General features: G+C 43.7%; 1 protein-coding gene across 1 annotated transcript in view; it reads right to left on the reverse strand.

Moving 5' to 3' along the window:
- WNT7B (Wnt family member 7B) overlaps positions 1–27675 on the reverse strand; it is a 135140-nt gene extending 107465 nt beyond the window's left edge. The window contains exon 1 of the mRNA XM_077266639.1: positions 27208–27675. Within this exon, the coding sequence (XP_077122754.1) occupies positions 27208–27278 (71 nt within the window). The 5' untranslated portion in view covers positions 27279–27675. The remainder of the gene's footprint in view (positions 1–27207) is intronic.
- Positions 27676–27735: the final 60 nt, after the last annotated feature.

Genomic DNA, 27735 nt, shown 5'->3' on the forward strand with positions numbered 1-27735 from the left:
GCTATCCAGGACGCTGCAACGTCACGGATCGTTGTCGTTCTCATTGGAAAGTTGTTTAGTGTGAAGGTACCTGTAGACAGACAGATAGATAGATAGATAGATAGATAGATAGATAGATAGATAGATAGATAGATAAATAATAGATGATAGATAGATAATACACTCACCGGCCACTTTATTAGGTACACCTGTCCAACTTCTTGTTAACACTTAATTTCTAATCAGCCAATCACATGGCGGCAACTCAGTGCATTTAGGCATGTAGACATGGTCAAGACAATCTCCTGCAGTTCAAACCGAGCATCAGTATGGGGAAGAAAGGTGATTTGAGTGCCTTTGAACGTGGCATGGTTGTTGGTGCCAGAAGGGCTGGTCTGAGTATTTCAGAAACTGCTGATCTACTGGGATTTTCACGCACAACCATCTCTAGGGTTTACAAAGAATGGTCCGAAAAAGAAAAAAAATCCAGTGAGCGGCAGTTCTGTGGGCGGAAATGCCTTGTTGATGCCAGAGGTCAGAGGAGAATGGGTAGACTGGTTCGAGCTGATAGAAAGGCAACAGTGACTCAAATCGCCACCCGTTACAACCAAGGTAGGCCTAAGAGCATCTCTGAACGCACAGTGCGTCGAACTTTGAGGCAGATGGGCTACAGCAGCAGAAGACCACACCGGGTACCACTCCTTTCAGCTAAGAACAGGAAACTGAGGCTACAATTTGCACAAGCTCATCGAAATTGGACAGTAGAAGATTGGAAAAACGTTGCTTGGTCTGATGAGTCTCGATTTCTGCTGCGACATTCGGATGGTAGGGTCAGAATTTGGCGTAAACAACATGAAATCTTTGGGATGTGGTGGAACGGGAGATTCGCATCAGGGATGTGCAGCCGACAAATCTGCGGCAACTGTGTGATGCCATCATGTCAATATGGACCAAAATCTCTGAAGAATGCTTCCAGCACCTTGTTGAATCTATGCCACGAAGAATTGAGGCAGTTCTGAAGGCAAAAGGGGTCCAACCCGTTACTAGCATGGTGTACCTAATAAAGTGGCCAGTGAGTGTAGATAATAGATAGATAGAAAGATAATAGATAGAAAATAGATAAATAGATATTAGATAGATAGATAGATAGATAGATAGATAGATAGATAGATAGATAATTTGGCATTAAAGACCTCGCCCTATCCTGGATCTCCTCATACCTTTCCAACCGCACATTCAGCATCTTCACTCCCACACTACCTCCTCATCCCACCCTCTCTCTGTTGGAGTCCCCCAAGGCTCTGTTCTAGGACCCCTACTCTTCTCAATCTATACACTTGGCCTGGGACAACTCATAAAGTCCCATGGATTCCAGTACCAGCTGTATGCGGACGACACTCAGATCTACCTCTCTGGCCCAGACGTCACCTCTCTGCTGTCCAGAATCTCTGAGAGTCTATCAGCCATATCCTCCTCCTCCTCCTCTCGCTTCCTCAAACTCAATGTGGACACATCTGAACTCATCATCTTTCCTCCATCTCATAGATCTTCCTTAGCTGACCTATCTATCGCAATTAACGACATCACGCTTTCCCCCGTACCGGAAGTCCGCTGCCTCGGAGTAACACTTGACTCTGCCCGGTCCTTCAAACTGCACATCCAAGCTCTCTCCACCTCCTGTCGCCTCCAGCTCAAAAATATCTCCAGAATCCGTCCTTTCCTCAACCGTCAATCTACTAAAATGCTTGTGCATGCCCTCATCATCTCCCGCCTTGACTACTGCAACACCCTCCTCTGCGGCCTCCCTGCTAACACCCTTGCACCTCTCCAGTCCATCATTAACTCTGCTGCCCGACTAATTAATCTCTCTCCTCGCTACTCCTCTACTTCCCCCCTCTGCAAATCTCTTCACTGGCTGCCATTCCCTCAGCGTATCCAGTTCAAATTACTAATACTGACCTACAAAGCCATCCATAACCTGTGTCCTCCATATATCTCTGTACTATTCTCCCGATATCTTCCCTCACGTAATCTCCGGTCCTCCCAAGACCTGCTCCTCCCCTCCACACTTATTCGCTCCTCATCCAATCGCCTCCAAGACTTACATAGTTACATAGTTACATAGTTATTAAGGTTGAAGGAAGACTTTAAGTCCATCTAGTTCAACCCATAGCCTAACCTAACATGCCCTAACATGTTGATCCAGAGGAAGGCAAAAAAAAACCATGTGGCAAAGAGTAACTCCACCATGGGGAAAAAAATTCCTTCCCGACTCCACATACGGCAATCAGACTAGTTCCCTGGATCAACGCCTTATCAAGGAATCTAGTGTATATACCCTGTAACATTATACTTTTCCAGAAAGGTATCCAGTCCCCTCTTACATTTAAGTAATGACTCACTCATTACAACATCATACGGCAGAGAGTTCCATAGTCTCACTGCTCTTACAGTAAAGAATCCGCGTCTGTTATTATGCTTAAACCTTCTTTCCTCCAGACGTAGAGGATGCCCCCTTGTCCCTGTCTCAGGTCTATGATTAAAAAGATCAGAAAGGTCTTTGTACTGTCCCCTCATATATTTATACATTAACATAAGATCACCCCTTAGTCTTCGTTTTTCCAAACTAAATAGCCCCAAGTGTAATAACCTATCTTGGTATTGCAAACCCCCCAGTCCTCTAATAACCTTGGTTGCTCTTCTCTGCACCCGCTCCAGTTCAGCTATGTCTTTCTTATACACCGGAGACCAGAACTGTGCACAGTATTCTAAGTGTGGTCGCACTAGTGACTTGTATAGAGGTAAAATTATGTTCTCCTCATGAGCATCTATGCCTCTTTTAATACATCCCATTATTTTATTTGCCTTTGTAGCAGCTGCCTGACACTGGCCACTGAATATGAGTTTGTCATCCACCCATATACCCAGGTCTTCTCCCAAATAAACCCCATCCTCTGGAATTCTCTGCCCCAACACGTCCGACTATCAACTACATTCAGATCCTTCAGACGGAACCTGAAAACCCATCTCTTCAGGAAAGCCTACAGCCTGCACTGAGCCCGCTGACTCCTCATCATCACCACCGAAGCTACCGCCTCACCAACACCGGAGCTCCTGCAACCCTCAACCTATTGTCTCCATCTCCACCATTCTGTAGAATGTAAGCTGGCAAGGGCAGGGTCCTCGCCCCTCTGTATCAGTCTGTAATTGTTAGTTTGTTTACTGTAAGTGATGTCTGTAATTTGTATGTAACCCCTTCTCATGTTCAGCACCATGGAATCAATGGTGCTATATAAAGAACTGGAACTTTTCAACCTTTTCCCACATATCTTCAAACATAAAGATACCAAATGTAAATTTTTGGTCAAGAATCAACAAGTGGAACAAAATTGTGAAGTTGAACTAAATTTATTGGTTATTTCTAATTTTTGTGGAAATTCAAAAACTGAAAAGTGGGGCGTGCAATATTATTCGGCCCCTTTACTTTCAGTGCAGCAAACTCACTCCGGAAGTTCATTGTGGATCTCTGAATGATCCAATGTTGTCCTAAATACCTAATGATGATAAATATAATCCACCTGTGTGTAATCAAGTCTCCGTATAAATGCACCTGCTCTGTGATAGTCTCAGGGTTCTGTGTGAAGCACAGAGAGCATCATGAAGACCAGGGAACACAACAGGCAGGTCCATGATACTGTTGTGGAGAAGTTTAAAGCTGGATTTGGATACAAAATGATTTCTGAAACGTTAAACATCCCAAGGAGCACTGTGCAAGCGATCATATTGAAATGGAAGGAGTATCATACCACTGCAAATCTACCAAGACCCGGCCGTCCCTCTAAACCTTCATCTCAAACAAGGAGAAGACTGATCAGAGATGCAGCCAAGAGGCCCATGATCACTCTGGATGAACTGCAGAGATCTACAGCTGAGGTGGGACAGTCTGTCCACAGGACAACAATCAGTCGTACACTGCACAAATCTGGCCTTTATGGAAGAGTGGCAAGAATAAAGCCATTTCTCAAAAATATCCATAAAAAGTGTTGTTTAAAGTTTGCCATAAGCCACCTGGGAGACACCAAACATGTGGAAGAAGGTGCTCTGGTCAGATGAAACCAAAATTGAACTTTTTGGCAACAATGCCAAACTATATGTTTGGCATAAAAGCAACACAGCTCATCACCCTGAACGCACCATCCCCACTGTCAAACATGGTGGTGGCAGCATCATGGTTTGGGCCTGCTTTTCTTCAGCAGGGACAGGGAAGATGGTTAAAATTGATGGGAAGATGGATGGAGCCAAATAGTATTATTATTATTATTTATTGTTATAGCGCCATTTATTCCATGGCGCTTTACAAGTGAGGAGGGGTATACATAATAAAAACAAGTACAATAATCTTGAACAATACAAGTCATAACTGGTACAGGAGGAGAGAGGACCCTGCCCGCGAGGGCTCACAATCTACAAGGGATGGGTGAGGATACAGTAGACGAGGGTAGAGCTGGTCATGCAGCGGTTTGGTGGATCGGTGGTTACTGCAGGTTGTAGGCTTGTCGGAAGAGGTGGGTCTTCAGGCTCTTTTTGAAGGTTTCGATGGTAGGCGAGAGTCTGATGTGTTGTGGTAGAGGGTTCCAGAGTAGGGGTGATACGCGAGAGAAATCTTGTATACGATTGTGGGAAGAGGAGATAAGAGGGGAGTAGAGAAGGAGATCTTGTGAGGATCGGAGGTTGCGTGTAGGTAAGTACCGGGAGACGAGGTCACAGATGTATGGAGGAGACAGGTTGTGGATGGCTTTGTATGTCATGGTTAGGCTTTTGTACTGGAGTCTCTGGGCAATGGGGAGCCAGTGAAGGGATTGACAGAGGGGAGAGGCCGGGGAATAGCGGGGGGACAGGTGGATTAGTCGGGCAGCTGAGTTTAGAATAGATTGGAGGGGTGAAGGAGTGTTAGAGGGGAGGCCACAGAGCAGGAGGTTACAGTAGTCAAGGCGAGAGATGATGAGGGCATGGACTAGGGTTCTTGCAGATTCTTGGTTGAGGAATGTACGGATTCGTGACATATTTTTGAGTTGAAGTTGGCAGGAAGTGGAAAGGGCTTGGATATGTGGTTTGAAGGGGAGATCAGCGTCAAGGATTACACTGAGGCAGCGAGCTTGTGGGACTGGGGAGAGTGGGCAGCCGTTTACTGTAATGGATAGGTTCGTTGGGGGGGGGGGCCCTTTGAGATGGGGGAAAGATGATGAATTCTGTTTTGTCCATGTTAAGTTTCAGAAATCTAGCGGACAATACAGGACCATTCTTGAAGAAAACCTGTTGGAGTCTGCAAAAGACCTGAGACTGGGACGGAGATTTGTCTTCCAACAAGACAATGATCCCAAACATAAAGCAAAATCAACAATGGAATGGTTCCAAATAAACGTATCCAGGTGTTAGAATGGCCAAGTCAGAGTCCAGACCTCAATCCAATCGAGAATCTGTGGAAAGAGCTGAAAACTGCTGTTCACAAAGATCTCCATCAAACCTTACTGAGCTCGAGCTGTTTGCCAAGTAAGTAGGAATGGGCAAGAATTTCAGTCTCTCGATGTACAAAACTGATAGAGACATACCCCAAGTGACTTGTAATCGCAGCAAAAGGGGCGCAACAAAAATTTACATTTGGTATCTTTATGTTTGCAGCATGGAAAAGGTTGAAAAGTTTCAGGGGGCTGAATACTTTCGCAAGGCACTGAAGATAGATAGATAGATAATAGATAGATAACAGAAAGATAGATGATAGATAGATAGATAGATAGATAGATAGATAGATAAAAGATAGATAGATAATAGATAGATAAAAGATAGATAACAGATAGATGATAGATAGATAGATAGATAGATAGATAATAGATAGATAATAGATAGATGATAGATAGATAGATAGATAGATAGATAAATGGATAGATAATAGATAATAGATAGATAATAGATAGATGATAGATAGATAATAGATAATAGATAAAAGATAGATAGATAATAGATAGATAATAGATAGATGATAGATAGATAATAGATAATAGATAAAAGATAGATAGATAATAGATAGATAATAGATAGATAGATAGATAGATAGATAGATAGATAGATAGATGGATAGATATGAGCGGTGCGGGGCCATTGTTGGAGATTTGGGGCTGATGATTGGGCAGTGCGCACTCTCATCCTTCTTACTACGATCTCTCTGCTCCCTCCACATCTGGAGGATTCTACACCTACACTGATGGAAGAAGCCGCCATGCTGCTCCCAGTCACCCGCACACTGGGCGCTGCTATCACTGTGATACCTGCAGATATATCCGCAGATATATATACATTACATGAGCACAGTGTAAGCATCAGCGCCATCTATAGGCCACAGTGGCTACTGCAGGTGCAATGTGACATTTCAGTGACCACTTTGTAGTGGAGGTTTTGTCCTTGGCAACCAATCAGATTCCCACTGTAATGTTATATGATGCAGGATATGGAAGATATGACCTGGAGGTCGACTATGTGATATACAGCTCATACCGCCATATAGTGAGGATACTGCAATTAGCAAGCTGGCCAATCAATGACCACGGTGCATGGGAAGATGCCAGAAGATACTGCTAATAGTAGACTAGTCACATATAGTGGTGTCATATAATGCCCATATACTCATTATATACTGCCTAGTAGCTAAGATTATTATATACAGCAGCCTCTAACATAAAATAATATATGGCAGCCTCCAATATGCTATTATATAAAGCAGCCTCTAATAATACATAATTATATGTGAGGTTGTGGCCAAAAGTTTTGAGACTGACACAAATTTTTGTTTTTCACGTGGCCATGCCCCAATCCCTACCTGACTTCTCCCAAAATCCACCCATTTTGGTGGAGCTTATCCGAACTGTCATGAAAACGTCAAAGGTCACAACATTTTTACACAATTTTCTGTTCATAGTGCAAAAATGTTGTGACTTTTCAAAGTGACTTTTGTGACTTTTTCCAAGTTTTCTGACATGAAAGTTTTGATGAATCGGCCTCAGAGTCTTTTTGTGTGAATCGTGGCAACCACGAAGAAAACACGTGAAGTCATCAATACTTTATATCAGAAGGGCTTTACAGGCAAGGACATTGCTGCTGGTAAGCTTGCCCCTGAATCAACCCTTTCTTCGATCACTAAGAATTTCAAGGCACATGATCAGTTGACTATGAAGAAGGCTTTGGGATGCCCAAGAAAGTCCACGATCGCTTCCAAAAGAGGATTCAGCAGTGGGATCTGATTACCACCAGTGCAGAGCTTGCTCAGGAAGGCAGGCAAGAGCAACTTCTCCCAGCGTTCCTGGAGCGTTCCAGGAGCAATGTGGTGATGGACAATGATGTCTCCAGCGTGATGGAGACCAGGTCACAAGGCAAAAGTGATAACTAAGTGAAAACTTTTACATTTTGGGTTCACGTCCAGGAAACTGCCCAGATCTCAGTAAGAACCTGCGGTGAATCCTCGAAAAAGGAACAAAGAAAAACCCAGAAACTGTGATAAACACTGATGAGACAAGAAACGGGCGGCCATCACTCGGGATTTGTCCTTGTCTTGACAAATGAGGAGCAACACTGGAAATATTGAGCCTTTCCATGAACGTCACATATTTGTCAATAAAGTTGAAAAACTTACGAAAAGTTAATAATTGTACTCCAGTAACTGTAGAAACATCCGACTGAAGGATCGAAAGACACTAAAGCAGCAAAGGATGAAAACAACGGCCTCTAGACTCCACATAAAGCAGCCTCTAATATATTATATACAGTAGCCTCTAATATATTATATACAGCAGCCTCTAATATATTATTATATACAGCAGCCTCCAGTATTATATAAAGCAGCCTCCAATATATTATATACAGCATCCTCCAATATATTATATACAGCAGCCTCGAATATATAATTATATACGTCAGCCTCTAATATATTATTATATACAGTAGCCTCTAATTTATTATTCTATACAGCAGCCTCTAATATATCATTATATACATCAGCTTCCAATATTATATACAGCAGCCTCGAATATATAATTATATACGTCAGCCTCTAATATATTATTATATACAGCAGCCTCTAATATATTATTATATACAGCAGCCTCTAGTATTATATACAGCAGCCTCTCATATATTATTATATACAGCAGCCTCTAATATATAATTATATACATCAGCTTCCAATATTATATACAGCAGCCTCGAATATATAATTATATACGTCAGCCTCCAATATATTATTATACACAGCAGCCTCTAATCTATTATTATATACAACAGCCTCTAATATATTACTATATACAGCAGCCTCCAGTATTATATAAAGCAGCCTCCAATATATTATATACAGCAGCCTCTAATATTATATACAGCAGCCTCTAGTATTATATACAGCAGCCTCTCATATATTATTATATACAGCAGCCTCTAATATATTATTATATACAGCAGCCTCCAATATATTATTATATTCAGCAGCCTCTAATATATTTTTATATACAGCAGCCTCCAATATTATATATAGCAGCCTCCAATATATTATTATATACAGCAGCCTCTAATATATTTTTATATACGTCAGCCTCCAATATATTATTATATACAGCAGCCTCCAATATATTATTATATACAGCAGCCTCTAATATATTATTATATACAGCAGCCTCTAATATATAATTATATACATCAGCCTCTAATATATTATTATTTACAGCATCCTCCAATATATTATTATATACAGCATCCTCCAATATATTATTATATTCAGCAGCCTCTAATATATTTTTATATACGTCAGCCTCCAATATATTATTATATACAGCAGCCTCTAATATATTATTATATACATCAGCCTCTAATATATTATTATATACAGCAGCCTCCAATATATTATTACATACAGCAGCCTCTAATATATTATTATATACAGCAGCCTCCAATATATTATTACATACAGCAGCCTCCAATATATTATTATATACAGCAACCTCTAATATTATATACAGCAGCCTCCATTATATTATTACATACAATAGTCTGTAAAACATGACTATATACAGCATCCTTATTATAGCCTCTAATACCTTATTTAATAAGTAATATTAACTGGTACATTATAATAAACCTCATCTTGTAATATATTATTCTATACACAGAAGCTCTTAATATATAATCATTTCCAGCAGCCTATAATACAGTGCTTTATATATGTCGCCCTCTAATATATTTCTATATAAAGCAGCCTACAATACGACATTATATACAGCGACCTCTAAAGCTCTAAAATGTTATACACAGCGCAGCCTCTACCAGAAGATCAATCATTATATCTGTGCAGCAGAGCTGTGTTTGTCCAGTGATTAGCAATAACCATTGTAATATCCCAGCAGGTTTTGTCTGTGTATTTACACAGGACTGCAGATCATGACTAAGATACATTCTTAGTCATGGTGTCCAAAACAACAACATCAAGAGATAAATGCCATATTCAGCTCTGCTACATCGGCAGATGACATCATACTGCTTGAAAAATGATTGTAAAATCCGAAATGTTGTCCCACTGAAATGTATGTTCAGTAAATGCACTCAATACTTGGTCGGGGCTCCTTGTGCATCAATTACTGCATCAATGCGGCGTGGCATGGAGGCGATCAGCCTGTGGCACTGCTGAGGGGTTATGGAAGCCCAGGTTACTTTGATAGCAGCCTTCAGCTCATCTGCATTGTTGGGTCTGGTGTCTCATCTTCCTCTTAACAATACTCCATAGATTCTCTATGGGGTTAAGGTCAGGCGAGTTTTCTGGCCAATCAAGCCCAGTGATACTGTTGTTTTTACACCAGGTATTGGTACTTTTGGCAGTGTGGACAGGGGCCAAGTCCTGCTGGAGAATGACATTTCCATCTCCAAAAAGCTTGTCGGCAGAGGGAAGCATGAAGTGCTCTAAAATGTCCTGTAGACGGCTGCGCTGACTTTGGTCTTGATAAAACCCAGTGGACCTACACCAGCAGATGACATGGCTTCCCAAACCATCACTGATTATGGAGACTTCACACCAGACCTCCAGCAGCTTGGATTGTGGTCTCTCCACTCTTCCTCCAGACTCTGGGACCTTGATTTACAAATTAAATGCAAAATTTACTTTCATCTGAAAACACCTTGGACCACTGACAACAGTCCAGTTCTTCTTCTCCTTGGCCCAGGTGAGACGATTCTGGCGTTGTCTATTGGTCATGAGCAGCTGACACAGGAGTGCGACACTTGTAGCCCATGTCCTGGAGACGTCTGTGTGTGGTGGCTCTTTAAGCAATGACTCCAGCAGCAGTCCACTCCTTGTGACTCTCCCCAAAACAATTTTGAATGGTCTTTTCTTAACAATCCTTTCAAGGCTACAGGTACAGTGCCTACAAGTAGTATTCAACCCCCTGCAGATTTAGCAGGTTTACACATTTGGAATTAACTTGGCATTGTGACATTTGGACTATAGATCAGCCTGGAAGTGTGAACTGCATTGCAGCAAAAAAGAATGTTATTTCTTTGTTTATTTTTTTTTACAATTGTGAAAAGTCTTTTCAGAGGGTCATTTATTATTCAACCCCTCAACCCACCAGAATTCTGTTTGGTTCCCCTAAAGTATTAAGAAGTAGTTCAGGCACAAAGAACAATGAGCTTCACATGTTTGGATTAATTATCTCTTTTTCCAGCCTTTTCTGACTATTTAAGACCCTCCCCAAACTTTTGAACAGCACTCATACATGGTCAACATGGGAAAGACAAAGGAGCATTCCAAGGCCATCAGAGACAAGATCGTGAAGGGTCACAAGGCTGGCAAGGGGTACAAATCCCTTTCCAAGGAGTTGGGCCTACCTGTCTCCACTGTTGGGAGCATCATCCGGAAGTGGAAGGCTTATGGAACTACTGTTAGCCTTCCACGGCCTGGACAGCCTTTGAAAGTTTCCTCCCGTGCCGAGGCCAGGCTTGTCCGAAGAGTCAAGGCTAACCCAAGGACAACAAGGAAGGAGCTCCGGGAAGATCTCATGGCAGTGGGGACATTGGTTTCAGTCAATACCATAAGTAACGTACTCCACCGCAATGGTCTCCGTTCCAGACGAGCCCGTAAGGTACCTTTACTTTCAAAGCGTCATGTCAAGGCTCGTCTACAGTTTGCTCATGATCACTTGGAGGACTCTGAGACTGACTGGTTCAAGGTTCTCTGGTCTGATGAGACCAAGATCGAGATCTTTGGTGCCAACCACAAACGTGACGTTTGGAGACTGGATGGCACTGCATACGACCCCAAGAACACCATGCCTACAGTCAAGCATGGTGGTGGCAGCATCATGCTGTGGGGCTGTTTCTCAGCCAAGGGGCCTGGCCATCTGGTCCGCATCCATGGGAAGATGGATAGCACGGCCTACCTGGAGATTTTGGCCAAGAACCTCCGCTCCTCCATCAAGGATCTTAAGATGGGTCGTCATTTCATCTTCCAACAAGACAACGACCCAAAGCACACAGCCAAGAAAACCAAGGCCTGGTTCAAGAGGCAAAAAATCAAGGTGTTGCAGTGGCCTAGTCAGTCTCCTGACCTTAACCCAATTGAAAACTTGTGGAAGGAGCTCAAGATTAAAGTCCACATGAGACACCCAAAGAACCTAGAAAACTTGGAGAAGATCTGCATGGAGGAGTGGGCCAAGATAACTCCAGAGACCTGTGCCGGCCTGATCAGGTCTTATAAAAGATGATTATTAGCTGTAATTGCAAACAAAGGTTATTCCACAAAATATTAAACCTAGGGGTTGAATAATAATTGACCCACACTTTTATGTTTAAAATTTATAAAAATTTAACTGAGCAACAAAACTTTTTGGTTTGTAAGATTTATGCATCTGTTAATAAATCCTGCTCTTGTTTGAAGTTTGAAGGCTCTAACTTATTTGCATCTTATTAAACCTGCTAAATCTGCAGGGGGTTGAATACTACTTGTAGGCACTGTAGATAATAGAAGAGGAGCTAGAGGCAGAATCAGACATTCTAGGGAGGAGCTAGAGGCAGACACAGACATTCTAGGGAGGAGCTAGAGGCCGACACAGACATTCTAGGGAGGAGCTAGAGGCAGACACAGATATTCTAGGGAGGAGCTAGAGGCAGACACAGACATTCTAGGGAGGAGCTAGAGGCAGACACAGACATTCTAGGGAGGAGCTAGAGGCAGACACAGACATTCTAGGGAGGAGCTAGAGGCAGAATCAGACATTCTAGGGAGGAGCTAGAGGCAGAATCAGACAATCTAGGGAGGAGCTACAGGCAGACACAGACATTCTAGGGAGAAGCTAGAGGCAGACACAGACATTCTAGGGAGGAGCTAGAGGCAGACACAGACATTCTAGGGAGGAGCTACAGGCAGACACAGACATTCTAGGGAGGAGCTAGAGGCAGACACAGACATTCTAGGGAGGAGCTAGAGGGAGAATCAGACATTCTAGGGAGGAGCTAGAGGCAGAATCAGACATTCTAGGGAGGAGCTAGAGGCAGACACAGACATTCTAGGGAGGAGCTAGAGGCAGACACAGACATTCTAGGGAGGAGCTACAGGCAGACACAGACATTCTAGGGAGGAGCTACAGGCAGACACAGACATTCTAGGGAGGAGCTACAGGCAGACACAGACATTCTAGGGAGGAGCTACAGGCAGACACAGACATTCTAGGGAGGAGCTAGAGGCAGACACATACATTCTAGGGAGGAGCTAGAGGCAGACACAGACATTCTAGGGAGGAGCTAGAGGCAGACACAGACATTCTAGGGAGGAGCTAGAGGCAGACACAGACATTCTAGGGAGGAGCTAGAGGCAGACACAGACATTCTAGGGAGGAGCTACAGGCAGACACAGACATTCTAGGGAGGAGCTACAGGCAGACACAGACATTCTAGGGAGGAGCAAGAGGCAGACACATACATTCTAGGGAGGAGCTAGAGGCAGACACAGACATTCTAGGGAGGAGCTAGAGGCAGACACAGACATTCTAGGGAGGAGCTACAGGCAGACACAGACATTCTAGGGAGGAGCTAGAGGCAGACACATTCTAGGGAGGAGCTAGAGGCAGACGCAGACGCAGACATTCTAGGGAGGAGTTAGAGGCAGACACAGACATTCTAGGGAGGAGCTAGAGGCAGACACAGACATTCTAGGGAGGAGCTAGAGGCAGACACAGACATTCTAGGGAGGAGCTAGAGGCAGACACAGACATTCTAGGGAGGAGCTACAGGCAGACACAGACATTCTAGGGAGGAGCTACAGGCAGACACAGACATTCTAGGGAGGAGCTAGAGGCAGACACAGACATTCTAGGGAGGAGCTACAGGCAGACACAGACATTCTAGGGAGGAGCTAGAGGCAGACAGACATTCTAGGGAGGAGCTAGAGGCAGACGCAGACATTCTAGGGAGGAGTTAGAGGCAGACACATACATTCTAGGGAGGAGCTCGAGGCAGACAGACATTCTAGGGAGGAGCTAGAGGCAGACACAGACATTCTAGAGAGGAGCTAGAGGCAGACACAGACATTCTAGGGAGGAGCTAGAGGCAGACGCAGACATTCTAGGGAGGAGCTAGAGGCAGACACATTGTAGGGAGGAGCTAGAGGCAGACACAGACATTCTAGGGAGGAGCTAGAGGCAGACACAGACATTCTAGGGAGGAGCTACAGGCAGACGCAGACATTCTAGGGAGGAGCTAGAGGCAGACAGACATTCTAGGGAGGAGCTAGAGGCAGACACAGACATTCTAGGGAGGAGCTACAGGCAGATGCAGACATTCTAGGGAGGAGCTAGAGGCAGACACAGACATTCTAGGGAGGAGCTAGAGGCAGACAGACATTCTAGGTAGGAACTAGAGGCAGACGCAGACATTCTAGGGAGGAGCTAGAGGCAGACACATTCTAGGGAGGAGCTAGAGGCAGACACAGACATTCTAGGGAGGAGCTAGAGGCAGACACAGACATTCTAGGGAGGAGCTAGAGGCAGACGCAGACATTCTAGGGAGGAGCTACAGGCAGACACAGACATTCTAGGGAGGAGCTAGAGGCAGACGCAGACATTCTAGGGAGGAGCTAGAGGCAGACACATTCTAGGGAGGAGCTAGAGGCAGACAGACATTCTAGGGAGGAGCTAGAGGCAGACCCAGACATTCTAGGGAGGAGCTACAGGCAGACACAGACATTTTAGGGAGGAGCTAGAGGCAGACGCAGACATTCTAGGGAGGAGCTAGAGGCAGACACAGACATTTTAGGGAGGAGCTAGAGGCAGACACAGACATTCTAGGGAGGAGTTAGAGGCACAGACATTCTAGGGAGGAGCTAGAGGCAGACATAGACATTCTAGGGAGGAGCTAGAGGCAGACACAGACATTCTAGGGCGGAGCTAGAGGCAGACGCAGACATTCTAGGGAGAAGCTAGAGGCAGACGCAGATATTCTAGGGAGGAGCTAGAGGCAGACACAGACATTCTAGGGAGGAGCTAGAGGCAGACAGACATTCTAGGGAGGAGCTAGAGGCAGACGCAGACATTCTAGGGAGAAGCTAGAGGCAGACACAGATATTCTAGGGAGGAGCTAGAGGCAGACACAGACATTCTAGGGAGGAGCTAGAGGCAGACACACATTCTAGGGAGGTACTAGAGGCAGACACAGACATTCTAGGGATAAGTTAGAGGCAGACACAGACATTCTAGGGAGGAGCTAGAGACAGACACAGACATTCTAGGGAGGAGCTAGAGGCAGACACAGACATTCTAGGGAGGAGCTACAGGCAGACACAGACAGTCTAGGGAGGAGCTAGAGACAGACATTCTAGGGAGGAGCTCGAGGCAGACACAGACATTCTAGGGAGGAGTTAGAGGCAGTCACAGACATTCTAGGGAGGAGCTAGAGGCAGACACAGACATTCTAGGGAGGAGCTAGAGACAGACACAGACATTCTAGGGAGGAGTTAGAAGCAGACACAGATATTCTAAGGAGAAGTTAGAGGCAGACACAGACATTCTAGGGAGGAGCTAGAGGGACAATCAGACATTCTAGGGAGGAGCTAGAGGCAGACACAGACATTCTAGGGAGGAGTTAGAGGCAGACACAGACATTCTAGGGAAAAGTTAGAGGCAGACACAGACATTCTAGGGAGGAGCTAGAGGGAGACATACTAGGGAGGAGCTAGGGGCAGACACAGACATTCTAGGGAGGAGCTAGAGGCAGACATGGACATTCTAGGGAGGAGCTAGAGACAGACATTCTAGGGAGGAGCTAGAGGCAGACACGGACATTCTAGGGAGGAGCTAGAGGCAGACACAGACATCCTAGGGAGGAGCTACAGGCTGCTATAGGCATTCTAGAGAAGAGCTAGAGGCTGGTAGATATTCTAGGCAGGAGCTACAGGCAGGTGCAGACATTCTAGGGAGGAGCTAAAGGGAGAAACAGACATTCTAGGGAGGAGCTAGAGGCAAACACAAATAGAGGGCTGCAGTCTCTTCTGAAATGATAGTTACAGTTCTCCATAAAACGTTATAAGCACAAACTGTCATCTCCTATCTCAGTAATGGGAAAGTCTGTCTTTACTGTAGACACGTTTAACGGTGAAATAAGAATTTTGAGAGCTTAACCCTTCTGTGACCTTAGACGTACTATCCCGTCGAGGTGACCTGGGCCTATCTGACCCTCGACGGGATAGTACGTCATAGCCGATCGGCCGCGCTCACGGGGGGAGCGCGGCCGATCGCGGCCGGGTGTCAGCTGCATATCGCAGCTGACATCCGGCACTATGTGCCAGGAGCGGTCACGGACCGCCCCCGGCACATTAACCCCCGGCACACCACGATCAAACATGATCGCGGTGTACCGGCAGTATAGGGAAGCATCGCGCAGGGAGGGGGCTCCCTGCGGGCTTCCCTGAGACCCCCAGAGCAACGCGATGTGATCGCGTTGCTCCGAGGGTCTCCTACCTCCCTCCTCGCCGCAGGTCCCGGATCCAAGATGGCCGCGGCATCTGGGTCCTGCAGGGAGGGAGGTGGCTTACCGAGTGCCTGCTCAGAGCAGGCGCTGGTAAGCCTGCAGCCCTGCACAGCAGATCGTCGATCTGACAGAGTGCTGTGCACACTGTCAGATCAATGATCTGTAATGTCCCCCCCTGGGACAAAGTAAAAAAGTAAAAAAAAAATTCCCCACATGTGTGTAAAAAAAAAATAAAAAAATATCCTAAATAAAGAAAAAAAAATATATATATTATTCCCATAAATACATTTCTTTAGCTAAATAAAATAAAAAAAACAATAAAAGTACACATATTTAGTATCGCCGCGTCCGTAACGACCCAACCTATAAAACTGGCCCACTAGTTAACCCCTTCAGTAAACACCGTAAGAAAAAAAAAAAAAAAACGAGGCAAAAAACAACGCTTTATTATCATACCGCCGAACAAAAAGTGGAATAACACGCGATCAAAAAGACTGATATAAATAACCATGGTACCGCTGAAAACGTCATCTTGTCCCGCAAAAAACGAGCCGCCATACAGCATCATCAGCAAAAAAATAAAAAAGTTATAGTCCTGAGAATAAAGCGATACCAAAATAATTATTTTTTCAAAACATAAAAAAAATGATATAAATGAGGTATCGCTGTAATCGTACTGACCCGACGAATAAAACTGCTTTATCAATTTTACCAAACGCGGAATGGTATAAACGCCTCCCCCAAAAGAAATTCATGAATAGCTGGTTTTTGATCACTCTACCTCACAAAAATCGGAATAAAAAGCGATCAAAAAATGTCACGTGTCTGAAAATGTAACCAATAAAAACGTCAACTCGTCCCGCAAAAAACAAGATTTCACATGACTCTGTGGACTCAAATATGGAAAAATTACAGCTCTCAAAATGTGGTAACGCCAAAAATATTTTTTGCAATGAAAAGCGTCTTTCAGTGTGTGATGGCTGCCAATCATAAAAATCCGCTAAAAAACCCACTATAAAAGTAAATCAAACCCCCCTTCATCACCCCCTTAGTTAGGGAAAAATAAAAAAATTCAAAAATGTATTTATTTCCATTTTCCCATTAGGGTTAGGGTTAGGGTTAGGGCTAGAGTTAGGACTAGAGTTAGGGCTAGGGTTAGTGTTGTGAATTCTGTTTTTGGGCTCCCTCTGGTGGTTACTGGTGGTACTGGTTGACTGGTGTCTTGTTTTTTCCAGTGCACCTGTTTCCATTAGGAAATTGGGAGTCTCCTATTTAGTCTGGCTTCCCAGTCATTGCAGTGCCGGCAATCAATGTTATCAGAGCACCTTGTTGCTTGCTTCCTGCTCCAAGTCTGCAAGTCAGCTAAGTTGAATTTTTGGCTTTTGTGTTTGTTTTGTCCAGCATGCATTTTCAAATCTCGTGCGGCTGGAAGCTCTAGTGATCTGGAATTGCTACTCCGGTGTCATGAGTTGACAACGGAGTTAAGGTAATTCCAGGATGGCTGTTCAGGGTTTTGAGGTGACCGCGAAGTTCTCTTTGGTATATTCCGCTATCTAGTCAGAGGGCCTCGCTTTGCTGAATCTATATTCATACTGCGTTTGTGTTTTCCTCTTACCTAACCGTTATTATATGTGGGGGGCTACTATAACCTTTGGGGTTTCCCTGGAGGCAAGTCAGGTCTGTGTATTCCTCTATTAGGGGTAGTTAGTTCTCCGGCTGGCGCGAGGTGTCTAGAGACAACGTAGGCACACCCCCTGGCTATTTTTAGTTGCGTGTTAGGTTCAGTATCGCGGTTACCTAAGATACCATCCTTCCTAGAGCTTGTCCGTTTTTTGCCTAAGTCCCTGCCATTGGGAATCATGACAGGTTAGGGTTAGGGCAAGGGTTAGGGCAAGGGTTAGGGCTAGGGTTAGGGTTAGGGCTAGGGTTAGGGTTGGGGCTAGGGTTGGGGCTAGGGTTGGGGCTAGGGTTGGGGCTAGGGTTAGGGCTAGGGTTAGGGCTAGTGTTATGGCTAGTGTTAGGGCTAGTGATAGGGCTAGGGTTATTGCTAGGGTTAGGGCTAGGGTTGGGGCTAGGGTTGGGGCTAAAGATAGGGTTAGGGTTTGGATTACATTTATGGTTGGGAATAGGGTTGGTGTGTCTGGGTTAGAGGAGTGGTTAGGGTTACTGTTGGGATTAGGGTAAGGGGTGTGTTTGGATTAGGGTTTCAGTTATAATTGGGGGGTTTCCACTGTTTAGGCACATCAGGGGCTCTCCAAACGGGACATGGCATCCGATCTGAATTCCAGCCAATTCTGCGTTGAAAAAGGAAAACAGTGCTCCTTCCCTTCAGAGCTCTCCCGTGTGCCCAAACAGGGGTTTACCCCAACATATGGGGTATCAGCGTACTCAGGACAAATTGGACATCATCTTTTGGGGTCCAATTTCTCCTGCTACCCTTGGGAAAATACAAAACTGGGGGCCAAAAAATAAGTTTTGTGGGAAAAAAAAGATTTTTTATTTTCACGGCTCTGCGTTGTAAACTGTAGTGAAACACTTGGGGGTTCAAAGTTCTCACAACACATCTAGATAAGTTCCTTGGGGGGGTCTAGTTTCCAATATGGGGTCACTTGTTGGGGGTTTGTACTGTTTGGGTACATCAGGGGCTCTGCAAATGCAACGTGACGCCTGCAGACCAATCCATTTAAGTCTGCATTCCAAATGGCGCTCCTTCCCTTCCGAGCTCTGTCATGCGCCCAAACAGTGGTTCCCCCCCACATATGGGGTATCATCGTACTCAGGACAAATTGGACAACAACGTTTGGGGTCCAATGTATCCTGATACCCTTGTGAAAATACAAAACTGGGGGCTAAAAAATCATTTTTGTGAACAAAAAAAGAATTTTTATTTTCACGGCTCTGCGTTATAAACTGTAGTGAAACACTTGGGGGTTCAAAGCTCTCAAAACACATCTAGATAAGTTCCTTAGGGGGTCTACTTTCCAAAATGGTGTCATTTGTGGGGGTTTTTAATGTTTAGGCACATCAGGGGCTCTCCAAACGCAACATGGCATCCCATCTTAATTCCAGTCAATTTTGCATTGAAAAGTAAAATAGCGCTCCTTCCCTTCCGAGCTCTGCTATGCGCCCAAACAGTGGTTTATCCCCACATATGGGGTATCGTCGTACTCAGGACAAATTGTACAACAACTTTTGTGGTCTAATTTCTTCTCTTACCCTTGGGGAAATAAAAAAATGGGGGCGAAAAGATCATTTTTGTGAAAAAATATGATTTTTTATTTTTACGGCTCTGCATTATAAACTTCTGTGAAGCACTTGTTGGGTCAAAGTGCTCACCACACATCTAGATAAGTTCCTTAAGGGGTCTAGTTTCCAAAATGGTGTCACTTGTGGGGGGTTTCAATGTTTAGGCACATCAGGGGCTCTCCAAACGCAACATGGCGTCCCATCTCAATTCCAGTCAATTTTGCATTGAAAAGTCAAATGACGCTCCTTCCCTTCCGAGCTCTGCCCTGCGCCCAAACAATGGTTTACACCCACATATGGGGTATTAGCGTACTCAGGACAAATTGCACAACAATTTTTGGTGTCCAATTTCTTCTCTTACCCTTGGGAAAATAAAAAATTGGGGGCGAAAAGATCATTTTTGTGAAAAAATATGATTTTTTATTTTTACGGCTCTGCATTATAAACTTCTGTGAAGCACTTGTTGGGTCAAAGTGCTCAACACACATCTAGATAAGTTCCTTAAGGGGTCTACTTTCCAAAATGGTGTCACTTGTGGGGGGGTTTCAATGTTTAGGCACATCAGGGGCTCTCCAAATGCAACATGGCGTCCCATCTCAATTCCAGTCAATTTTGCATTGAAAAGTCAAATGGCGCTCCTTCCCTTCCGAGCTCTGCCCTGCGCCCAAACAATAGTTTACACCCACATATGGGGTATCAGCGTACTCAGGACAAATTGCACAACAATTTTTGGTGTCCAATTTCTTCTCTTACCCTTGGGAAAATAAAAAATTGGGGGCGAAAAGATCATTTTTGTGAAAAAATATGATTTTTTATTTTTACGGCTCTGCATTATAAACTTCTGTGAAGCACTTGTTGGGTCAAAGTGCTCACCACACATCTAGATAAGATCCTTAGGGGGTCTACTTTCCAAAATGGTGTCACTTGTGGGGGGTTTCAATGTTTAGGCACATCAGGGGCTCTCCAAATGCAACATGGCGTCCCATCTCAATTCCGGTCAATTTTGCATTGAAAAGTCAAATGGCGCTCCTTTCCTTCCGAGCTCTGCCATGCGCCCAAACAGTGGTTTACCCCCACATATGGGGTATCAGCGTACTCAGGACAAATTGTACAACAAATTTTGGGGTCTATTTTCTCCTGTTACCATTGGTAAAATAAAACAAATTGGAGCTGAAATAATTTTTTTGTGAAAAAAAGTTAAATGCTCATTTTTATTTAAACATTCCAAAAATTTCTGTGAAACACCTGAAGGGTTAATAAACTTCTTGAAAGTGGTTTTGAGTACCTTGAGGGGTGCAGTTTTTAGAATGGTGTCACACTTGGGTATTTTCTATCATATAGACCCCTCAAAATGACTTCAAATGAGATGTGGTCCCTAAAAAAAATGGTGTTGTAAAAATGAGAAATTGCTGGTCAACTTTTAACCCTTATAACTCCGTCACAAAAAAAAATTTTGGTTCCAAAATTGTGCTGATGTAAAGTAGACATGTGGGAAATGTTACTTATTAAGTATTTTGCGTGACATATGTCTGTGATTTAAGGGCATAAAAATTCAAAGTTGGAAAATTGCGAAATTTTCAAAATTTTCGCCAAATATTCGTTTTTTTTCACAAATAAACGCAAATTATATCGAATAAATTTTATCACTATCATGAAGTACAATATGTCACGAGAAAACAATGTCAGAATCGCCAAGATCCGTTGAAGCGTTCCAGAGTTATAACCTCATAAAGGGACAGTGGTCAGAATTGTAAAAATTGGCCCGGTCATTAACGTGCAAACCACCCTTGGGGGTGAAGGGGTTAAGATCAGTATAGGAGGTGAAAGATGCAGAGTTCTCTGATTAGATATACTACAAAGCTGCTTATTTTTATGTGTACTATTGATTTATGAAAAAAAATGAAAATGACTCTTTATGTTCCTACAGATTCAACTATAAGGTTGCATCCACACATCCATTGTACATGACCATATACGGATTCTAATTAAGGCTACTTTCACACTAGCGTCGGGAACAACCCGTCGCTGCGCGTCGGGCCGACGTTCCCGACGCTAGTGTGGTCTCCGCCGCACAACGGGGGCAGCGGATGCATATTTCCCACGCATCCGCTGCCCCATTGTGATGTGCGGGGAAGTGCGGGGAGGTGGGGGCGGAGTTCCGACTGCGCATGCGCGGTCGGAAAAAGCGGACCGTCGGGAGCAAAAAACGTTACATGTAACGTTTTTTTCTCCCGACGGACCGCTACCATACGCCCAAACGCCGCCAAACGCATTCACCGTTTGGAAATGCGTCGCAAATGCGTCGCAAATGCGTCGCTAATGTTACTCTATGACGAAACAACGTATCCAGCAAAAACTTTTGCTGGATGCGGCGTTTCGCAAAAACGACGCATTTGCGATGTATTGCAGTTAACGCTAGTGTGAAACTAGCCTTACAGGGATATAACGAAGGACGTGTGAATGCTGCATAAGCGTCAGTCCTATGAGCCTGTCCTCCAATAGGTGGCGCTAGAGAGCATCCAGGTGACAGGCCCTGTATTCTGCCATTATCTGCTGCTTATATCTCCAGTCCACCTGACACAGATGCAGTGCGACAGCTCAGCCTCAATTTTAATCATAGAAATAGCCACGAGGCAGATCTCTTTCATTCTTTAGGTTTTTTTTTTCCTTGTAGTGTTTGCAACAAAACAGGTAAAGACTCAGCTACAACTCAGGAATGTGGAAAATCAACTCAGCCTTCTACACACGGCATATTAATAAGGGCACCAAGGAAGGAAACTTGGCAAAAAAAAAGAGAGGGAGAAAGAAATACATACTGTGGAGCGCACAGTCATTGTGATCAGGTATCAGGGTGGCCCAGCATGGAGTATACCTGCAGCCCAGGTGGCTATCTCCAAAGAAACTTTAAGAGAATTTCCATACTTAACCTTTTTCTTCTGAAACAGAGCTCCAAATCTTCTGCGTAGACATAGTGCTAAATAGTAAAACTCTGGTTCACCACTAGAGGGAGCTTATGAGCTCAATGGTAATACAGTATGCAGTAAGCTCCTCAGCTCCCTCTAGTGGTGGCTGCAGGCAGACAGATTTTTATTAATTACCAGTATGTAAATGCAAATTCTTAGTTGTGCAATTGACTAATATGATCAGCTTCAGCTAAAAACTAATTTCTACTTTTTAACATGCTTATAATATATCCCACAGGGTTTGTTTTTTTTCAATCTCCTACACAGACTTAGAGATAAATAAAAAAAAAATCTGGCTCACCACTAGAGGGAGCTTATGAGCTGACTGCATACTGGTTATGCATAGACCTCAATGGGAATAGAGTATGCAGTAAGCTCCCGAGCTCCCTCTAGTGGTGAGAAAGCGTTTTAATATTTAACTCAACTCTGTGCAGGAGATTTGGAATTCTGTATCTGTTAAAAAAACAAACCTGTTAGATCTATTTTAAAAGGTAGAAATTTGCTTTTAGGTAAAGCTGAACATATTAGCAGATCATACGACTAACAATTCGCTTTTACATGTAGGTAGGTAATAACATTATTTCAGCCTGAAGCCACCACTAGAGGGAGCCTATGAGCTGACTGCATACTGGGTTTACATAGATCCTAATGATAACACATTATGCAGTCACTTTCTAAGCTCCCTCTAGTGGTGAGCCAGAATTTTATTATTCATCTCTACGACTGTGCAGGAGATTTGCAGCTTATATATTAGACAAAAATAAGCTCTGTTCGACCTATTTTTCAAATTCTGGCTCACCACTAGAGGGAGCTTACTGCTAACCATATTATCTTTACTTTCTATGGACAACCAGTATGCAGTCAGTCTATGAGCTCCCTCTAGTGGTGAGACAGAATTGTAATTTTTTAACTATTACATCTGCGTAGGAGATTTGGAGCTTTGTATCAGATCAAAAATATGCTTCGTTGGACCTAGTTTAAAGATATTAAAAGGTAAGCATTAAAGATGGAGAAGCTGATCATATTAGCCATACATGACTAACATTTTTTATCTACATACAGGTAAATAACATTCTGCATACACCACTAGAGGGAGCTCAATTTTATGTACATACAGGTAGTTAATAAAATTCTGCATACACCACTAGAGGGAGCTCATGAGCTGACCGTATACTGGTTACACATAGATATCAATGAAAACACAGAATACAGTAAGCTCCCTCTAGTGGTGAGCCAGAGTTTTGTTTATTGGCTCTATGTCTGAGCAGGGGATTTAGAGCTCTGCTTCAGGACAAAAATAAACTCTGTAGTTCCTATTTAAAGGGTAGGTATTGAAGCTGCAGAAGCAGATCATAGTAGTCGCATGCACGACTGACAATTTGCACAAGATACAAGTTAATAAAATTCTTCCTGCAGCCACCACTAGATGGAGCTCATGAGCTGAGTGCATACTGGTTGTACATAGAGCTCAATGATAACAAAGTATGCGCTGAGCTCTTATGCTCCCCCTAGTGGTGTCTGCAGGTAGCAAAAATTATTATTATTTTCCTGTAAGCTTATGTAAGGGCTGTGGAGCTCTGTATCACAAAAAAGGGAGCTCTATTAAGCATCACTTTTAAGTTGAAGATGCAGAAGCGGATCATAGGAGTCAATCGCATGACTAACAATTGCCCGATATGACCGCAATCCACATCACGACCACTGGGTGGCCACATATAGAGTCAACCTCTCCCAGCAGAGTATCGCAAAATTATATTTTGTATTTTCCAAAAATGATCATCTCGCACAAGAACAAAATAGTCAGGAAAGACACAACTTTTTTGAGAACACCATTATTTTATGGAATTGCTATTTATGCAATTGTCCAAAATGTAAGAACTTTACATTAAATCTCACAATGCAGGTAATTGACCTGAGAGTATAGACTGGTGGGATGTCACAGACCCTGCTGGAGGATGTCAGGACGTGGAATAACTGTATTTAGGGAATTGCTATGTATGCGATTGCTTGACATTATCATTATACCTGCATTTTCATCTAATATTGTAGGCAGACGGATGGAATGTCAGGTGTGAACAATCAGCAGGTCAGGCCGGTGCGGAAAGCATGAAAGCGACTGCCGGCAATGTGTAGTGTCACCTACAGAGGCGAGAGTGTCGCATATATGGAGGTCAGAAGGACAGCCACTGGGGGGTCAAGACTTATGCAAAAGCTCACAGATCAGTCAGTAGGCAAAGAAAGTGATGAGCTGAGGAGGTCTGATGTAGCAGAGCTGAATTTGTTAAATGTAAAAGGGTAAGGTTGGTCAGATATAGCAGAGCTGATTTTGTCAGATGTCGCAGAACAATGTTTGTTAGATGCAGCAGTGCTGAGTTTGTCTGAGGTTAAAGGGCTCATTTGGTAAGATGTAGCAGATCTGTGTTGGTAAGATGTAGCAGATCTGTGTTGGTCAGATGTAGCAGATCTATGTCTATCAGATGTAGCAGATCTGTGTCGGTCAGATGTAGCAGATCTGTGTCGGTCAGATGTAGCAGATCTATGTTGGTCAGGTGTAGCAGATCTATGTTGGTCAGATGTAGCAGACCTATGTCTATCTGATGTAGCAGATCTGGCAGATCTATGTTGGTCAGATGTAGCAGACCTATGTCTATCTGATGTAGCAGATCTGTGTCTATCTGATGTAGCAGATCTGTGTCTATGAGATGTAGCAGATCTGTGTCTATCAGATGTAGCAGATCTGTGTCGGTCAGATGTAGCAGACCTATGTCTATCTGATGTAGCAGATCTGTGTCTATCTGATGTAGCAGATCTGTGTCTATGAGATGTAGCAGATCTGTGTCTATCAGATGTAGCAGATCTGTGTCGGTCAGATGTAGCAGATCTATGTCTATCTGATGTAGCAGATCTGTGTCGGTCAGATGTAGCAGACCTATGTCTATCTGATGTAGCAGATCTGGGTCTATCAGATGTAGCAGATCTGTGTCTATCTGATGTAGCAGATCTGTGTCTATCAGATGTAGCAGATCTGTGTCGGTCAGATGTAGCAGATCTATGTCTATCTGATGTAGCAGATCTGTGTCGGTCAGATGTAGCAGACCTATGTCTATCTGATGTAGCAGATCTGTGTCTATGAGATGTAGCAGATCTGGGTCTATCAGATGTAGCAGATCTGTGTCTATCTGATGTAGCAGATCTGTGTCTATCAGATGTAGCAGATCTATGTCTATCTGATGTAGCAGATCTGTGTCGGTCAGATGTAGCAGATCTGTGTCGGTCAGATGTAGCAGATCTGTGTCGGTCAGATGTAGCAGATCTGTGTCGGTCAGATGTAGCAGATCTGTGTCTATCAGATGTAGCAGAACTGCATTTGTCAGATGTAGCAGAACTGTGCTGGATGCAGCAGAGTTGTGCTTGTTGGATATAGATGTCAGATGTAGCAGGGCTAGGTGTGCTGGATGTAGCTGCTAGTCACATATCATAGAGATGCGTCTGATGTAGTAGGGATGAATTTGTCCCATGTAGCAGAGCTGAGTTTGTCACATACAGAACTGAGCTGCACACACTGTATAACAGAGAGGAGTTTGTGAAATGTCATAGATATCAGGTTGTCAGATGCAGCAGAAGTGAGAATGTCAAATATAACAGAGCTGAATTTGTCACATGTAGCAGAGAAGAGTATCTTATGTTACAGGATTTTTTAGATGTAGCAGCGCTGACAGAGTTGATTGTCATATATAGCAGAACTGAGGTTGTAACTTATATAACAGAGATGAGCGTCGGATATAGCAGAGCTAAGTTGTCACAAATAACATAGATGAGTTTCAGATATAGCAGATCTGAGTTTGTAACATATATAGCAGGGATGAATATTGGATGTAGCAAAGCTGAGTTTGTCATATATAACATAGATGAGTGTCAAATGTAGCAGGGTTGAGTTTGTAATATATATAACAGGGATGAATATCATATATAACAGAGATGAGTTCCGGAAACTTGCTCTTTTCATCAGATGTAGCAGAGCTGAGTTAGTAATATATATAACTGGGATGAATATCAGATATAGCAGAGCTGAGTTTGTCATATATTACATAGATGAGTATCAGATATAGCAGAGCTGAGTTTGTCATATATAACATAGGTGAGTATCAGATAAAGCAGAGCTGAGTTTGCCGCATATAACATAGATGTGTATCAGATGTAGCAGAGCTGAGTTTGTCATATATAACATAATGAGTATCAGATGTAGCAGGGCTGAGTTTGTCATATATAACATAGATGTGTATCAGATGTAGCAGAGCTGAGTTTGTCATATATAACATAATGAGTGTCAGATGTAGCAGGGCTGAGTTTGTCATATATAACATAGATGAGTATCAGATATAGCAGAGCTGAGTTTGTCATATATAACAGATGAGTGTCAGATATAGCAGAGCTGAGTTTGTCATATATAACATAGATGAGTATCAGATATAGCAGAGCTGAGTTTGTCATATATTACATAGATGAGTATCGGATGTAGCAGAGCTGAGTTTGTCATATATAACATAATGAGTATCAGATGTAGCAGGGCTGAGTTTGCCGCATATAACATAGATGAGTATCAGATATAGCAGAGCTGAGTTTGTCATATATAACAGATGAGTGTCAGATATAGCAGTGCTGAGTTTGCCGCACATATTAGAGATGAGTTCCTGAAACTTGCTCTTTTCGTCAGATGTAGCAGAGCTGAGTTAGTCATATGTATGAAATAAAATGTTGTCGTAGGTGCGAGACTTTCCCAGTGTAATACGTCAGTGACCCGGTATATACTGGGAAATGAGATGTCGAGCTTCTCTCCGGCGAGGACAGGTGTGACTGGGTGATAGAACAGAGGAAAGAGTCGATCCTATGAGTGCGGTGCCGCACTCAGATCTGCTACATCGCTGCGCCGTGTACATCGCTGCGGAATATGTCGGCGATGATTTTTCAGGTAACTCACCCTAGTTTCATGTAGATGATCCCGAAACAGAGAAACACATAGAAAATCCACCTCCGGGAGTGTCTGTGCATGGTCTAGACACGAGCACGATCCATATAAAGTTCTGAAAAAATGAGCGAGCGCCGCGCTCAGAGTATATGATATCCCAGCAATTGCATGGTTCACTCTAACCATAGAGCAGCGGGTTCGCTTGTAAAAACAGTGCAGGGTGGAAGCCGCCCGGATCCATGGAGGAGAAGGGGCGAGATGGAGGGAGAGAGGAATGGAGAGGGATTATCTCTTAACCCCAAAGGAGTGAGAGGCAGAGACTCTGTGCGATCATCCCATCCAGTGTGGAGGCCAATGTGTCCCTACTTGTTCTGACTACTCCAGGTACAGAGCAGGTAGGAGGGAGGATCTCAGGGGGAGACATCGCCTGTCACTCTTCCCTCTCGCCTCTGTCTCTGCCTGTCTCTTGCCTTCTCTCTCGCTCTTCTATATTCGTCTCTTTCACCTCCTCGTCGTCTCCGCCATTGTACACACTGTACA

This window comes from Ranitomeya variabilis, chromosome 5, assembly GCF_051348905.1.
Source record: "Ranitomeya variabilis isolate aRanVar5 chromosome 5, aRanVar5.hap1, whole genome shotgun sequence".
Classification (NCBI taxonomy): domain Eukaryota; kingdom Metazoa; phylum Chordata; class Amphibia; order Anura; family Dendrobatidae; genus Ranitomeya; species Ranitomeya variabilis.